This window comes from Eucalyptus grandis, chromosome 8, assembly GCF_016545825.1.
Source record: "Eucalyptus grandis isolate ANBG69807.140 chromosome 8, ASM1654582v1, whole genome shotgun sequence".
Lineage (NCBI taxonomy): Eukaryota > Viridiplantae > Streptophyta > Magnoliopsida > Myrtales > Myrtaceae > Eucalyptus > Eucalyptus grandis.
Window position 1 is genome coordinate 56775774 of NC_052619.1, and position 17183 is coordinate 56792956.

The 17183-nt window shown below is 36.8% G+C and overlaps 3 protein-coding genes across 3 annotated transcripts; all 3 read right to left on the bottom strand.

Annotated features, from left to right (window-relative positions):
• Positions 1-7570: 7570 nt before the first annotated feature.
• Positions 7571-8427, bottom strand: LOC104415191 (major strawberry allergen Fra a 1.07). The gene is made up of 2 exons (XM_010026442.2): positions 8166-8427; positions 7571-8032 (listed from the first exon to the last, which is right to left on the bottom strand). Exons 1-2 carry the CDS (start codon positions 8347-8349, stop codon positions 7734-7736), a joined length of 483 nt encoding a protein of 160 aa, XP_010024744.2. The 5' UTR covers positions 8350-8427; the 3' UTR covers positions 7571-7733.
• Positions 8428-11995: 3568 nt separating this feature from the next.
• Positions 11996-12811, bottom strand: LOC104415192 (major allergen Pru ar 1). The gene is made up of 2 exons (XM_010026444.3): positions 12550-12811; positions 11996-12450 (listed from the first exon to the last, which is right to left on the bottom strand). The coding sequence occupies exons 1-2, from the start codon at positions 12731-12733 to the stop codon at positions 12152-12154; spliced, it is 483 nt and encodes a 160-aa protein (XP_010024746.2). The 5' UTR covers positions 12734-12811; the 3' UTR covers positions 11996-12151.
• A 3327-nt stretch (positions 12812-16138) lies between these two features.
• Positions 16139-16939, bottom strand: LOC104415193 (pathogenesis-related protein STH-21). The gene is made up of 2 exons (XM_010026445.3): positions 16669-16939; positions 16139-16557 (listed from the first exon to the last, which is right to left on the bottom strand). Exons 1-2 carry the CDS (start codon positions 16850-16852, stop codon positions 16259-16261), a joined length of 483 nt encoding a protein of 160 aa, XP_010024747.2. The 5' UTR covers positions 16853-16939; the 3' UTR covers positions 16139-16258.
• Positions 16940-17183: the final 244 nt, after the last annotated feature.

Below are 17183 nucleotides of genomic sequence, written 5' to 3' on the forward strand. Positions count from 1 at the left end.
TTTTCTATTCAGTTTTCCAATCTTCTTATCATGAGAGCAAGCTCCTCATCGTCCATATCTTCTTCGAATCTGTATCATCGTAATCATCATTTGATTTTAATGCAATGGATTTCTTACCTTTTGGATCTTCATCTTCATTGATCCGTTCCACTTAATAAGACCTGAAGAGTTCCAATTAGCTCGTCGACGATAGTGGCATAATTCTTTGCGTCTCTCTTATCGAAGTCTTTATGTGATTCCAATCCTCGGAGAGTCCACGCAGTAGCTTGTTTACCTTCATGAGATCAGAAGTTGGTTGACCTTGATTTTCAAGACCATTCACAATATCGTAAACGACTAAACATGTCGATATAGATTCTCCTGATTTCATTACGAAGGCTTCGTATTGACCGAGAAGAATGTTGATTCTTGTTTCCTTCACTCGACTGTTCCTTCATAGGTGATATGCAATCTGTCCCAAACTTCTTTTGCTGTACCACAAGAAGATATTCTATTATATTCAGTTGGTGATAAAGCACAACATAAGGAGTAAATTGCTTTTGCATCGAGTGCTTGTCTCTTGATTATTTCTTCCCGAGACATTTCGCTGGTTTCATCAGTTTCTTTTCCTCTTTCGAGACGATGCGGGTAGGAGTAATTCCTTTTTCTACAACGTCCCATTCCAGAGGATCCTTTGATCGAAGGAAAGCTTTCATCTTGTTCTTCCGGATGTTGTAATCATTTCCATCAAAGTAGGGTGGTCTGGGTATTGCTTTGCCCTTCCATCAGCCCTGGTGCTAGCATACTAGCCATGGATCTTTTACTACGAAGTAAAACACTTCAAATAAAGTAAGTACACAAGCTCTGATACCAATTGATATTGCTAGTATGAGTACCTAGAGGGGGGTGAATAGGTATATAAAGAATTTTTCTCAAGCAATTGCACAATACTAGACAGTTGGAGGAAACGATAATCAAAGTAAGACCGAGAGAAGAGAAAATTGAACACGCGGTTTATAGTGGTTCAAACACATCAAGCCTACGTCCACTCTTCTTCACTTCACTGACAGCCTATTGGCTGGATTCCACTATGAACAAGAGAGAGGTTACAGCACAGCTTTGCCTTGATTCCACAGTGTAGATGTTCTACCACACCTCCTCAATATTTCTCACAAATATAGACTCTCTCTTTCGTATACAAGTATTCGCTTAAAGGATTTGTCTAAACAAAAAAGGAGCTTCAGACTTTGGAATTTTTCTATCGCGCATGCCTTGAACAACTAAGACAGTCTTCCTTATATACTCATTTATGCCATCATACCCGTTGGCACTTACCAAAGGAATTCCTCCAATCTACCCGTTGGACGGAATCAATTAGGAAGATTGTTCAAGCTATTAAAGGAACGTGTTGATAGCCCATCAATCTTGTTCGCCCATACAATCGGGATCTCGGTTTCCATAAGCGAACCTTCCAATAATATTTAGGCAATCACCGGATCTTCAATTATCGAATCAATCTTCGATCAATCAAAGGACTCCGTTTATGTCTTCTCCAGCCATGAGATCTTCTCCATCCATGAGATCTTCTCCAGTTGATAAGGTTAAATCCTTAACGAAACATCCAGTTCTGGATAACCTTTCTTCAACGGATTAGTGACTATCAATGAGGATAGACTTTGAGTCTTGAGTCTGGCTGTCCCAAGGTCTTCAGACTTTAAATAGCATAGTCTGCAAGCCTCGGACTAGACGATAGAAACGATTTGTCAACTTCAAAACAATTCAAGAAGATTTCTCCAACACCGGTGAGGCCCGCTGGCCACTAGCGAGGCTGGGCGAGCCTCGCCCAATTGCCGGTGAGGCTCGGCCGACAAGGGCCGGCAATGCTCTAGTGAGGTCGCTGGCCCTCGTTTGGTCACCACCTTGGACTAGCGATTGGAACTTGAAGAAAAAGAATATGAGAGAGAAAAGGAAAAAAAAAAAAAAAGAGAGGAAAAAAGTAAAAAAAAAAATTATTTAAAAATTAAAAGAAAATGATTTGGAGTAGAAATTTTAAGCACGGTACCAAACACAATTCTATTCTAGAATAAGAAATTTTGGACGGTTATCAAACGGCTTAAAATGCTCATAAATTATTCTTTGGAACAAAATAAAAAAAAATCAATTCTGATAAGAAATTATTTACGGGAACAAAATTGTTACCAAACGCGCCTTAAGCAACCACTTTCCAAACTCTTGTCACTTTCTACATTGTCCACATCGTCATTTGTCTAGAATATCATGAAATGTACTTGATATAGGAAATGGAGAAAAAAAGTTAAAGACGACTGAGCTTTCAGTGCAAAGAGTTTTAATTTGGATGGGTATCGGTGCAATAAAATCACGCTCTGAATATTTTAATCATCGACTAATTGATATAGGTATTTAACTTTAAATTTCTTGGCTTTTATTTTGAAACTGAAACTTATTATAATTAGGCATGCTAACTGCCTCACATTTTGATTCCCTTTTGGTGATCTCTTGCTCATAAGTCATTAGATTTTTATTGTTCATCCTAACAAGTAGTACCGGACCAGATAATTGATTAGATGGTTTCCTAACATATATGTCACTCATTATTTCAAGAAAGGAATATCACAAATCATCAAAATTGCCAAGTAAAAATGGCAGCTACCGATGCTAGGTTTGGCAGAAATATTGCTGGTAAAGGTGGTTTTTGTGGGTGATGTTATGATGGTTTATGGAAATTGTCGTTGATGGTGGCAGCCGGGTGTAGGCGGTGGAGAGAGAGAGAAAGAGAGAACTTGAGTACTTGGGCTTTGCAGGCGTGATCAACTTTCAGTAAGACGTACCTAATTTAACGTTGGGACATGGAGACTCAAATCGGTCCGGACAGAGGATCCTTCTTATTTCCCACAAAGTAATGACAAGTCGCTTTGTTGAAAATGCTTACTAGCTTTGAGTTGGTTTTATGTTGTCGATGAAACTAGAACTTAGTTATAGTTTTGCTTGTTTAGGTGATTTATGTTAGCTTATATACTATATCACTAGTCAATTTACATAAAATTTACATAACTGTTTTTAACCAAGAGAATCCAAAACTATTTCTTGTATGTGGGTTGTGATATTGAGTAATTTAACTCAAACATTTATCAAGGAAGAAAGAAGTACTTCCTCTCTTTTTTCGAATTTGGGACACCTGGAGTACCATAACTTGGCACGGAGGGACACTTAAGTGTCACTCCGGCCAAAACTGCCAAATGGCTGACGTGGCAATTTTCTCACAAGTTGGGTGCAAAACAGCGTCATTTTGTACGGTGACGTGCCAACAAAATACAAAAACGACGTCATTTTATGTCCGATGTGTAAATAGTTAATATAAAAATTAATTAAATTAAGTTTAAACTAAATTTTATTTAAAATATTATAAAAATTAAACAACTTAAAAAATAAAAAACTTAAAATTAAAAAAAATTAAAATTAAAAAAAAAATTAAAAATTAAAAAAAAAACTTAAAAATTTTAAAAAATAAAATTCAAAAACTTACAATTAAAAAAACATAAAATTAAAAAAATTAAAATTTAAAAAACCTAAAAATTTAAAAAAATTAAAATTTAAAAAACTTAAAATTTAAAAAACACAAAATTTAAGTTTTTTAAATTTTAAGTTTTTTAAATTTTAAATTTTTTTTTAATTTTAAGTTTTTTAATTTTAATTATTTTAATTTTTAGTTTTTTTTTTAATTTTTAGTTTTAAGTTTTTTAATACTAATTTTTTTTTAATTTTAAGTTTTTTTAAAATTTTAAGTTTTTCTTAAATTTTTAGTTTTTTTAAAATTTTAAGTTTTTAAAATTTTAAAATTTTAAAATTTTAATTTTTAAATTTTAAGAGTTTTAAATTTTAAGATTTTTAAATTTTAAGATTTTTAAATTTTAAATTTTTAAATTTTAAATTTTTTTTAAGTTTTTAAAGTTTTTTAATTTTTAATTTTTTTTGAATATTTAAAATAAAATTAAGTTTAAATTTAATTTAATTAATTTTTATATTAATTATTTACACATTAGACACAAAACGAAGTCGTTTTTACATTTTCTTGTCTCGTCGCGTGCAAAACTACGCCGTTTTAAACCCCACTCGCCGGAAAATTGCCACATCAACTTTTTGGCCTGATTTTGGCTAGAGTGGCACGTAAGTATTGCACTTTATTCCGAAATTGGCACTTAAGTATACCATTTCAAAATTATGGCGGCTTAAGTGTGTCATCCGCGCAAAGTTATGATACTTGGGCTATTCTTCTGCCCTTTTTTTTCTAAATTTAGAGGCATGAGCCTAAAAGCTCGAATGCCTAAGAGTTCATGGAATATCTTGCTAGTCCCATACAAGTGTTTCGTCTATGACGGTGGTCCTAACCCAAAATATTTTGCACGTGATTGATAAGATTTGACCAAATAACCTCCAAATTTTTTTTATTTTTTATAGGAAATCCCCTTATGTGTCAAGCCAGAGGTTTAAAGAAGATCCATAAAAATAAAAAATAAAAAAATAAAAAATAAACGTGGCTATTCTTAGGGTGCGGTTTGGTAACCATTATGTTTTCGGGAACAATTTCTAATCAGAAATTATTCTTTTTTATTCTGTTCCAGGAAACAATTTTTGAGCAAAATAATACGTTTGGGGTGCGCATGACAAAATTTCTGAAACCGAAATTGATTTTTAGCCAGAAATTGATTTCTTAAAATCTATTTTTGGAATATAAATCTATTTCAGAAATAGAGAAATCAAATTGTGTTACCAAACGGATTGCTTTCAAACCTGTTCCGGGGAACAGAAAAACAGAGAAATCAAGAAACAAAATTTTTATCATGTGCAGCCTTGGTAACTGCACAAAATTTCTGATTCGATTGGTAAGATATCGACGAGAAATGCATAAGCTTTTAAATTTTGAATAAAAAAAACACTAATATTATTGTGCAGGTTTGACATATATATCGCTCACAATATACAAGCATAGAAAAATTGCACAAGACAATCCAAAAATGATTTGCCAAATATACAATCAAATACTAAACATTTCAAATTGTGCAATTAAATCTTAAATGTTGTTTTACCGAGTGCAATTTGGTCCTTTTGGTGAGGTTGTGGTCATTATTTGAAAATATGGCATGCCAGAACTCAATGTAGCATTTGTAAAATACATTTTGTAGAAAAGAATGGGGTCGATTCCATCTTACCATATAGAAACTGTGAAATAACAAAATTTTCCGTACTAAGGTCGTCTATAACTAAGTATGCCTCATTTCCAGGCTATTATATTTTCAATTTTTAGATTTTACTCAATCTCTCAAAAAGTCATTGTACAAGTTTTTTCATCTAGAAGTCGTACCAGTCCAAAGTGGAGTGCTATGGAAATATTGAATTTAAATTCTTTGTCAGCTAAAACAACTAAATCATTACACACATTCCTAGACTACATTAATTGATATTGTAATTTATTGTTTTTACAGTTATCGCAAAACATTATTGGTTTAAGGTGAGATAAAATGTTTCTTAATTAGTATAATATGGGACTGGCTAGTGTGGGTCGAGTTGAGCCTGGCCCATAATGAGCCCGTAGTGAGGGGATTTAGTTGGAAACTCTATAAATAGTGTTCAAGTCTCTCATCTAATCATAATTCTCATATGTATCCTCACTTAAGGAGCGTTTACCTAACGTTAAACGTGAGGGAGCCGTCTCATTGAGTCAGTGATACGGAGGGCAATATAAGAAAATGACTCTTGCGTGGAAGATTGTGTTTTCGTTTCCGTTTTAAGAACAATGGATCTCAAAACATGTGTGTTAATCTTTTTACTCAATTATGCATATTCTTGTTCTAGTTATGGAGATCTTGAGGTTGCGCTATTTGCATCCAACAATGCACACCTTGTAGGGTGTCCTGTAGAAAAATAAAGGGTGTAAATTTTACGATACTCGAGTAATTACACCCCATATGCATTAGACATTGGTAGTTCTTAACAATCCTTTGCACATCCATCCTAATCCAGAGTGTCATAAACCGGTGCTTGATTTGTTGTCGTTTTATTCTGGGTCCCATGACTAACTAAATCAATTTATACATCTTGAGCTAGGTGTCGCAACCCTCCTGACGTAAAGGTACGAGGAATCAGGATTCTGTCAGGGCAACGAATTGCCCAGTGAGAGCGGCGAGAGACTCTTACAAGCTTATGGTAATACTCGGTGTGGGTTCTCCCAAGACCCTGTCAATTTGCGGTAGGTCGTTGACTCATTTCGTTATGACCAATATGTTATTTCATTTGGAGTCGCCGCTAACATATTTTAAGCCAATTAGGGATCAAGTGGAATGTGAAAATTTGTTTGTTTTTAGGTCAGGGGAAGATTGTTTCACTTTCCATGAGCCAGAGACCCTAAGAATAGGATTGATTATGCTAATCGTCTAATTAGTACTCCTCCAATACCTGAACTAATAATGTAATCGGAAATGTGATTCAAGTGGTCTTATCAAATTTTAAGCTCCTAGGTACATTTCACTTGGGGATCATGCATGGTTGCTTGCAAAAATGGGTATCCATCACGAATATAGAATAAAAAAACATGCTAAATCGAAATAAGCATGTAAATAAGGAATATGGAATGTAAAGTATGCGAAAAGTAAAACTAGATATAGTATCAGGCAAAAAATATACATAACCTTATCATCAAGCCTTGCAACAAGACTCCCGTGATCAATACCACAAATTAATCACGTCAATTCCTCAAACTAGATAACATGAAATGACCATGAACAAGACAAAACGGTCCAACTGGCTAAGTAATAGCAATGAAAATGCAATAAACGAATTAATCCTATCCCTAGATGCAATTCCAAACTAAATGCCACACTAACTTCTTCTTCTTCTTTTTTAATCTTTTCTCTTTACCGACTCTTTTCTTTTTAATTACGCAAAATGACATGATCTAATGTCTATGTTATACTAAAAACACTAGCTACACCAGGCATTAGGTTAGAACAATGTTTTAGACTGAAAGCATTACTTTGGAATTATAACTTAACACTGAGCTACCACGATATCTCCTAGAATGCTATTTTTCTGTAATTTTTCATTACATGTTTTTTGTGCCGGTCTTTCACATACACTAACGGCAAGACGATTAATCATAAGATCACAATAGATAGAACGATTGACCCCAAATAGACCACAATTACACTTACTAAACAAAATAACACCTAGAGATTAGTATATTGATGCAACATGACTAGGGTTCATTTTGTGCATAATGACCCTAGTTATTAAGGGTGATGTGGAGCAGGGAATGCGTGGTCATATGAACTAACTTTTTTTATTTTATTTTAACAAGAGTCAAATTTCATCGTAACCAGATGATTTGATTTCAGAATTAATTTTCATTCAAAAAAGTGCATGATGAACTCGCTAGAGAAATTCAAGTGTCAACGTTGGATGATTTCTCGATTTGAATGATGGGGACATCATTCAAGGAAACACGAAAATGAAAACCTAAAGAGTCAATTATTGAGTACTCTACACTCTGATGTGATATTAGATCAATTTACTTGTAGAACATCAACCATTCAAATGCAAATTTATTCAATTACACCTAGAATTACAATTCAATCGCACTTAGAACTATAATAGATCACACTCGCATATCCCTTGTAGCGACAAATAGGGCAAATTAGGGCAAAATGACGCATCATGGAGCTGGCAAAAGAAGACGCAATTTATGCATAGGCATCAGGGTTTGCCAATAGGAACTCTTCAATAACTTTGTAGAGTCCCGTAGCCTTTTCTTTGCCCCGTTTGATATCTTCTTCATTGAGTTCTACATCCCCCTTAGCGTGATATTCACTGATCATCTTACATATGCATCCACCATTGCTTGAAGCCAAGAATTGAACCTCATAGATGACCTTTTCGATCTTGTCGAAGATCACATCGCCTTCAATTAGAGTGTACTTGCAGACCAAGTTCTCCGTGTCGAGGAAGTCAATTTTGTGCTTTAGAAACTTCAAGTGACCACCTATAATACCATGTAAAAATATACCATGTAGAAATCAAATAACATTATATAGAGAGGTGCACAAATAAAGAGACATTCATATGGTGGTGTAACAAATAGGACTCTTGGAGCATCATCTGATATATATACTAACCTTCAGCAAAGTTGGTAACCTTGATGCTTCCAGCTCCTCCATCTCCTTCAACGAACTCGATGCTCTTGATATCCTGAGGGGCAATCTTGGGAATGAGGTTGTGGGAATCAACAATCAAAGCCTTGAACATTCTAGATGGAGCGATGAGGGTGGGGAACTCTTGGGTAAATGTGGTGACACCCATGTTTTTGTCTTGGAAGAGGAAAGACAATTGAACCAGAAATTTGGGGAGAATATGGAGTATGTGTGAGTGCTTACTAGTACAAAACCTTGAGTTTGATGCAAAAGATGAAAAACCAGTGTGCTATTTATAGACTCTTCAAAGGGGCCTAGCTTTTAAGGCCATCACATGGATGTTAAGACAGCTCAGAGCACTCCACGGTGGACTGACCGACCAAAACATTGATTTTCTTCTTCTTCTTTTTTTCTTTTTTTTTTCTTTTCAATTTATTGAAAGTCTTAACTTCATTGGCAAGGACCCGCCATTTTCTAGAACAGTCGCAAGGGAGAAAAATAGCCCTTCCCTTGCCAGCGACTTGGACGGAAGTATCTGACTTAACACATACGTCAATGATGCAAAATTATTAAACTGCAATTGGCAAGATGGTACCGATTTTATTTTTGGATTAAGAAGCTGCTCCACGTAAAAGAGGAACGGGAGAAATAAGAATTTGAAAGTAATTCGTAGGAAGTTGGATGAAATTCCATGTGTGTTATAAGATTAGTGTGGATAGAGTACCGGTGGATGAATAGTCGGCCTTAGGCGACTTCCGATCCGAGTTTGAGGGCGCGGGGAGAGGGGAGAGAGATGGGCGTGGGCAATGGGCGTGATGGTCAAAGAGGAAGGAGAAGCACAAAGATGGAGAAAAAGAGAAGAAAAGAATGAAAAACCATTCTCTCGTCAAGCTTTTTGATCACCGAGAGATTCAATATTCTGTTCATTATTTGCATTTTATTTCTTTTTACATACTTTTTTAAGGTTGCTTTATTTTGATAATAATAAAATTTTAAATTTATCCTATTCATTATTAATATCTTAGATAAGAATTTCCATATCATCTTAATATCTTACATTAGGATCAGAAAGTAATTGTAATGAATATCAGTAAAGTTTTTCAGTGTCACTTTCAAATACACCACTAAGCAACTGAAAAACTAGCAATTTTCCTTAAAAGTGATTTTCAAGAAAAACAGTTTCCTCTATTAAGTATTTTTTCACAGAACAAGTGCGTCCAAAGTTTAACTTACTATTTGAAATTAATTAAGCTAAGGAAAAGTTGGACCCCAAGTCTGTAAGAAAAATCATGCACTTTTCTTTCCTTGCCCTTCTTGCTACCGCATGTAAATTATTTAGATAACAATCATCATAGAACCTGGACCTCGGTTTGAAAACTATATTAAGTGGTTTGATTTACTTCAATCTTAGATCATTTAAAAGCCTACCAACACACTGCATGATAACTTCTACATCTTGTGTAGCAGTTTAGGTTTTAAAAACAATTTGTGTTCGAGTATTGATACACTGAAAAATATTACAAAAACCCAAATTATATGTTGAGAGGGCGACTATATTTCAATGGGAAAAAAACAACATAGATGATAGATGTGTTACTTTAAATAACAGAAGATCAAGTTGATTAGTCTGCCATTTCAGACCTAATAGAAAATGGGTTGAGCATACATAATTTTGGCATGTGATGATTTATGGAAGTCTCATTCAGACATTGTAACCACTTCATGTTGGGAAGATGACAAACTTTATCAGACAGCTTTTAGGTATGGATTCATACAATAAGGTCCAATATGAATGGCATGATATTATATTTGTTCTATAATTGCAAACTTTTGAGGGAATATTGTGATTCGATCGAGACCAAATTGCCACATGTATGACCTGTAATGGAATTGTCTCTATGACAACTTAAACATATATGATACAGATATCTCTGTCTGAAAAAGCAAGTTATGGAATCATTATTACAAAACTATTCTCAGGAATTCTTTTATTTATTTTTTAGCCAAAAAGGCCGAGAAAGGTATATTAAATCTTAGTTGAGAATACGAACATAACAATGAACACAAATGTTGGGCCAGGTTAAGAGCCCAAAAAGATAAATATGCCGTAGAATTTAAGCCTTTACAAATTGAAGATCAGGGTTATAATTTGGCAATCACTCCGATTCATTCGGTTGATGCTATACCTAATGTTGAGATTTGACCTAGTAGATAAAAGTAGTTAGTATTAACAATTTACCAGTCCTTTTAATCCGCTAAAAGCAGTTTTTTCATCGATCTGATAAAAGCAGGTTAGTAATTAGAAAAAGATGGCAAGTCGGAATTAACAAGTTATCGGACAAGTAATTTACCAGTCAATTTTTGCTACCAACAATATAGTAATTAATCAAGGTTTTGCGTAAAATTACCATCATCGAACAGTTTTAAAAGTTTTTTGGTGTATGGAACCCAGGAGTTCTGCTATAAATAGCAACAGAACTCCTCTAAAATAGCTACAAGTCTAACTCGAATGCTTGTTGAATGGGGTCGGTTCTTTGGTTTGATTCCTCCGGACTATAATAAGAGCCTGCTTGTATATAGCCATACCTGAATTGTAGCCGTTGTGTCATGAAGGGTCGTAACTTTTACGTTTGGTAATACAGGTTTTAAAACTGCAACCCCTCAAAAATTGAGTAAAAAAATTCATTAAAGTTGATATAAACTGTTGCAATTTTGGAGGAACTGCAGCTGTGAGATGTTTTCCGAACGCTTCAAAGTTGCATCACCCCTTTCACAGCGAAAGCTGATGGCGAGAATCTGTACCAAATAATCTGTAAATCTCTTGAAAATTCTAGCTTCGCTTGTTTTTTGTTTCTTTTTCTTCTCTTTTCTTGGATCAACTCATGGCATTGGCCCACGATGTTATAGAGACCATCGCAGAAAACCCGTCAACTTTATTTATATGAATCATTGACTTGCACACAATCATAACTATATTTCATTAAAAAAAATATCAAGAAAGACATTAATTACTCTAAGTCAGAACTCTAAATTAAACCCTCAAAGCGAAGCACGACATCACAACAATAAATGCATAGATATATGGATTTGCCAAAAGGTATTCCTCAACCAGTTAGCACAATCTCATCGCTTTGTTTTGGCCCTACTGGCTGTCTTCTTATTGAGATACACATGAATTATATTAGAAAAATATCACATTACAGAATTGATGTGGAGTGAAGTAGTTATATATACTAGTTGGCCCATAATTTATTGATTTCAACTTTTGAGTGAGGGTGAGTGGAACTGAATATATTGACTAACTCATAGTTGAGCTCCCACTTGGTCATCTCTTAGTTGAAAGTATCGGGTTTCTATTGTGCGTCCAAACAAATGTTTGATTGGTTGGTCTCCGATTTGTATTGGAATCCTAGACTTAATAATGAATCTGTGAATCTCTATGGTTGCCAAGTGCGGAAGGAGATGATAGGTGAAAGACGCGTTTGAACTAGTTGGCGATCATTAGAGATTCGAGTTGAGATAATTTTAGAGCTGAAAGTATCTTAATTAAGGAGGACCATACCTAACATTGAGCTCACACCTGAGTTCATTATTTTTTTATTTTTATTTTTATGTTACATGGTTTTCGCTGCAAGTTCCCGTTTCCTCTGGAAGCAAAGGCACAATTTCTCTCATTGACGATTAACTAATCTCCCTCAACAATTTGGGCGTCTTCTGATAAGTGCGGGTCGGGAGTGCGGCCCTAAACTTGACGTATCATAAGTGAATAAAAAAATAATTGTAGTCATATAAAACTTCATTATTATTTCCCAAAGAAACTTATTTATTCCAATTGATAAATGCCGGAAGAGCTTAGGAGCCACGACTTGGATCCCAAAGCAAACTCCGTACAACATGGCCCAAAAAGAAAACATTAATGTATAAACCCAAAGAGTTTTTGCCGAAAACAAATGGTCTAATTAAAAGGCACATCAAGCATAGACATCGGGATTGGCTGAAAGGTACTCCTCGACAACCTTGTATAGCCCCATAGCCTTATCTTTGCCTTGTTTGATCTCCTCTTGCTTAAGCTCCGCACCAGCTTTCGTGTGGTACACACTGGACATCTTGCATATGCATCCACCATTACTTGAAGCCTCAAATTTGACCTCATAGACAACGGATTCAATTTTATCAAAAATCACATCACCTTCAATCAAGGTATACTTGCAGATGAGGTTATCAGAATCGAGAGCATCGATCTTATGTTTCAAATATTGCAAGTGGCCACCTGACATAAATTGAAAGTCTTGCTTAGAATCATCACAATAGAAACCAATAAGAAGGACAAATACGTGTATGCGCATCACAAATTAAGGATGACAGTTACCATCGGCAAAGTTAGTCTGCTTAATGCTTCCAACTCCTCCATCTCCTTCAATGAAATCAATGCTCTTGATGCCTTGGGGGGCAATTTTGGGGATGAGATTGTGGGAATCGAGAATCAAGGCCTTGAACATTCTCGATGGGGCAATTGGGGTAGTGAATTCTTGGGTAAAGGTAGTGATGCCCATATTTGATTTTAAGAGTGAAGATCTGAAAATGGAGGAGCAACGTGAAAAAGATTTGCTTGAAGGCAGAAGAAGACTGCTGAGTTTAATGTGAAGATGTTGAGCAACAACTTGATGGGTATTTATAGATTCTAAGAGATGCGTGTGGAATGGTGCAGTTGTTTTCGCTGACGAAGAATTCAAGTTGGATCTCTATCGGTAGCACTCCACTTTGGACTGGCCCCACTTCTAGATGAAAGAACATGTATATTCACATTGTAGGAGATTGACTTACGTACTACGGAAAATTATTTAGCACATCATTTGAAACTCCCAATTTGCATAGACGGACTTTCCTTCGACCCACAGCTGGAAATAGCTTTACACGCTGGAGAACTCATCGGGTGCATCGTTGATCCAATGAAATCATCCGTTGAATTATGTGGTTCCTGCGATGGGTCCACAAGATTTGATTAGTCACATAAACTGGACCTTTGTCTGTGGCCGTTGCTACTAATTTTCCTACGTGTCCTACTTCTGGTTCATATGCTTTGATTTTTAGTTTCTCGACGTCGCCATTCTCCGGCCCTGCCCCATCCTGGAGGGTCAGGGTCAATTCCCCATGTATCCTTATATCGTGGACACCGTGTCTTGTAAAAAGATGCAGGCATACCTGTACGATGCCGAATTAATTACTACCGCGAGCATTAGAAATCGGTAATTCTTAACAATCCTTTGCACATCCGTCCTAATCCAGAGTTTCACAACACGTACGCACGCAAAAATTATGCTGGAAGTTGGGACAGACGTAATTTTTTAATTCTTGAAGTAATCAGCAGCTGGTGCTCGATTTGTTGTCGTTTTAGTTCTGGGCTCTGTGACTAATTAAATGAGTGTATACATCTTGAGCTGGGTGTTGCGACTCTCCCGATGCAAGATATGGGGATTAGGCATCCGTCGGGGCGATGGCTTGCTAAGTGAGAGCAGCTAGAGCTTCTTACAAGGTTATGATAACACTCGGCACGAATTCTCCCAGACTTTGCCAATATGCAGCAATTGGTTGACTCGGTTCATTATGATTAACATGGTTTTTTCTTTTTGGAGTCACCACTTACCTGTTTGTGAAACGCGGAAGGTCGTTCGGTTTTTTTGGTCGGGGGAAGGTCGCTTCACTTTTCACGAGCCATATGGTTATGCTAATCATCTAACTAGTGCCCTTTTAGTATCTAAACTTACAATGTAATAAAAAACGTGACTCAAGTGGTCCTATCAAATTTTAAGCTCCTAGCTACATTTCACTAAATGAGCAAAAAGGGCTATCCATCAAGCATATAGAATAAACAACATGCCAAATTGACATAAGCACGTAAATGTGAAAGACGGAATGTAAAGTGTGAGAAAAGTAAACCCAATATGGTGTCAAGCAAAGAAGTACATGATCTTCTTATCATATCACAGGACAAGATCCCCGTGACCAGTTTCATAAATTAATCATGCCTGTACCTCAAACTAGATAACATGAAACGATCATGAACTAGACAAAACGAACCGACTAGCTAAGTAATAGCAACAACAATCCAAACTATACGCCACACTACTCTTTTTATCTTTTCTCTTTGCCAACTCTTTTCTTTTTAATTCGCAAAATGACATGATCTAGCGTCTATATTATACTAAAAACGCTAGCTACGCCTTGCATTAGATTAGGAGAACGCGAAATTAAACATGGACTCAAAACATTACTTAAAATTACTACCTCCGAGAATGCTATTTTTCTGTAATTTTTCATTACATGCTTTTTGTGCCACTCTTTCACTTACACTAGCGGCAATATGATTATTCATGGGGAAGTATACTATCAGTGCCATAAGTTGTGTATGGTGCTCACTTTGGTGTCAAAAGTTTCCGTCAGATTACTTAAGTGCCAAATCGGAGAAAAAAAACAATCACTTTGGTGCCACCTGTGAGAGATTCTGGCCGGATTAATTACATAGCTTTTATATTTATTTTTTTCAAAAAAGTTCTGGTTGCTTTAAAACAACGCCATTTTCGGTCCTCCTTAAGAAAATGACGTAGTTTTGCCGTCCTACGTGGATGGCCTCACAAAAATGACACTATTTAACTCATTTGGAGATTTTTATTTTATTTTATTTGGGGATTGAAATTATGGTTTTTCTGACCTAGCTCGCTTGGCCATCGTCGCTCGGCCTCCGCCGTCACTGGGCCGTCGTTGCTCACTCGGTTGCCATTGCTTGGGGCTATTCGGATGACCTCGACAACACATAAGGGAGCACCAGCCTGGTCGCTGAAACCTAGGTAATGGAAGACGCAAAGCCGGGCACTCGTCGAGAGATCGAAGATGGAGAGGGAGACATCAATGGCAGCACACTCATCGGCGGCCTCCCGAGCACGAGCCGGATCATGGCCTTCGACTTGGCCACCGAGTTGCCGTTGTCGGGGTTGGGGTCGGTCGGGAGTCGAGCCATGGCCATCGAGTGGCCATCGTCGGGGTCGAGCCATGGCCGTCAAGTGGCCATCGTCGAGTCGGAGCCATGGCCGTCGAGTGGCCATCGTCGGGGTCGGGGTCGGGGTTGGGGTCGGGGTCGGAGCTACGACCTCCAAGTGGCCATCATTGGGGTTGGGGTCGAGGGGGTGGGGGGGTCGGAGCAGCAGCCACTAAGCGCGGGGGCCGTTGAAGACAGCGGACTGGCTGGAGATTTAGGGTTTTGAATTAAGGGTGACACCAAACGGCGTCATTTTGGTATTAGAATGCTGACAGTACTCTCCAACGGGCCACATCAACTTCAAAAATTAATAAAAAAAAAAGTACCACATTAGATTTTTCGGCCAACCAAATTGGAGTTGGCACTTTGAAATGATCATTTTTCAAACTTTTTGGCACTTAAGTGATCCAACATGAACTTTTGGCACGAAAGTGAGCGCTGTATACAACTTTATGGCACTGATAGTGTACTTATCCTGATTAATCACTAAGATCACAATAAATAGAACGATTGAACACAAATAGACCACGATTACACACTAATCAAAGCATAATAACACCTAAAGATTGTATTGATGCAAAATTACTGGGGTTCATTTTGTGCGTAGTAACTCTAGTTTTTTATGGCGATGTGGAGCAAGGAATGCGTGAACATACAAACTGACGTTTTGTTACCAGGTTCAAATTCCGCTGTAACCAACAGATTTGATTTTGGAACTGATTTTCATTCAGAAAAAAAAATGCATGATGAACTTGTAGGTGAAATTTAGGAGTTAACACTGGATGATTTGTTGATTTGAATGATCAAGACATCAATATAGGAAACATGAAAACGAAAGCGTGAAGAGTCAATTATGAGAACTCTTCACTCCAATCTGATATTAAACCATCAACAATTCCAATGGAAATTTATTAATAACACCCAGAATTACAATTCAATCGCACTAAAAATTACAATAGATCACGCTTGTATACCCCTTATAGTGACAGATAAGGGAAATAACATCAAAATGACGCATGACAGAAATGGCACAAGAAGTTGCGATTTAAACATAAATATCGGGGTTAGCCAATAGGTACTCTTCAACAACTTTGTAGAGTCCCATAGCCTTTTCTTTGCCTTGCTTGATATCATCTTCCTTAAGCTCCACATCCCCTTTAGTGTGGTATTCACTAGTCATCTTACAAAGACATCCACCGTTGCTCGAAGCCAAGAATTGAACCTCATAGACAATCGATTCGATCTTGTCAAATATCACGTCACCTTCAATCAAAGTGTACTTGCAGACCAAGTTCTCGGTGTCGAGAGCATCGATTTTGTGCTTCAAGAACTTCAAGTGACCACCTATAATACCATACAAAAATCAGATTACATCCTATAGAAGGTATATAAATAAAGAGACATTCATATATTTGTGAAACCAATGGGACTCTGTGAGCATCATTATAAACTAACCTTCGGCGAAGTTGGTGACCTTGATACTTCCAACTCCTCCATTTCCTTCGACGAACTCGATGTTCTTAATACCCTGAGGGGCAATTTTGGGAATCAGGTTGTGAGAATCAACAATCAAAGCCTTGAACATTCTAGATGGAGCAATGGGGGTGGTGAATTCTTGGGTAAATGTGGTGACACCCATGTTTTTGTCTTGGGAGAGGAAAGGAATCGAACCAGAAATTTGTGGAGAATATGAAGGAATATGCGTAAGTGCTTCTTACTAGCGGAAGAACTTGAGTTTGATGCAGAAGATGAAGGACCGAGAAGCTATTTATAGACTCTTGAAAGGGGCTTAGCTTTTAAGGCCTTCACATGGACGTTCGAGAGAGCTCAGAGCACTCCACGGTGGACTAACCGACCAAGGCTTTGTTTTTCCTCATCTTTGTTTTTTTTTTTTTTTTTTTTTTTTTTTTGTGGTTTAAGTATAATCGTTTGAAAGTCTTCACTTCATTGGCACGGACCCGCAATTTTCT

Bases quoted from the DNA above. Each gene is read 5' to 3' on its own strand.
- LOC104415193 (XM_010026445.3), bottom strand. From the start codon at position 16,852: ATGGGTGTCACCACATTTACCCAAGAATTCACCACCCCCATTGCTCCA. The intron at 16,558-16,668 runs GTTAGTTTATAA...ATGGTATTATAG, and splicing joins GGTCACCAACTTCGCCGAAG to GTGGTCACTTGAAGTTCTTG.
- LOC104415192 (XM_010026444.3), bottom strand. From the start codon at position 12,733: ATGGGCATCACTACCTTTACCCAAGAATTCACTACCCCAATTGCCCCA. The intron at 12,451-12,549 runs GTAACTGTCATC...AATTTATGTCAG, and splicing joins GCAGACTAACTTTGCCGATG to GTGGCCACTTGCAATATTTG.
- LOC104415191 (XM_010026442.2), bottom strand. From the start codon at position 8,349: ATGGGTGTCACCACATTTACCCAAGAGTTCCCCACCCTCATCGCTCCA. The intron at 8,033-8,165 runs GTTAGTATATAT...ATGGTATTATAG, and splicing joins GGTTACCAACTTTGCTGAAG to GTGGTCACTTGAAGTTTCTA.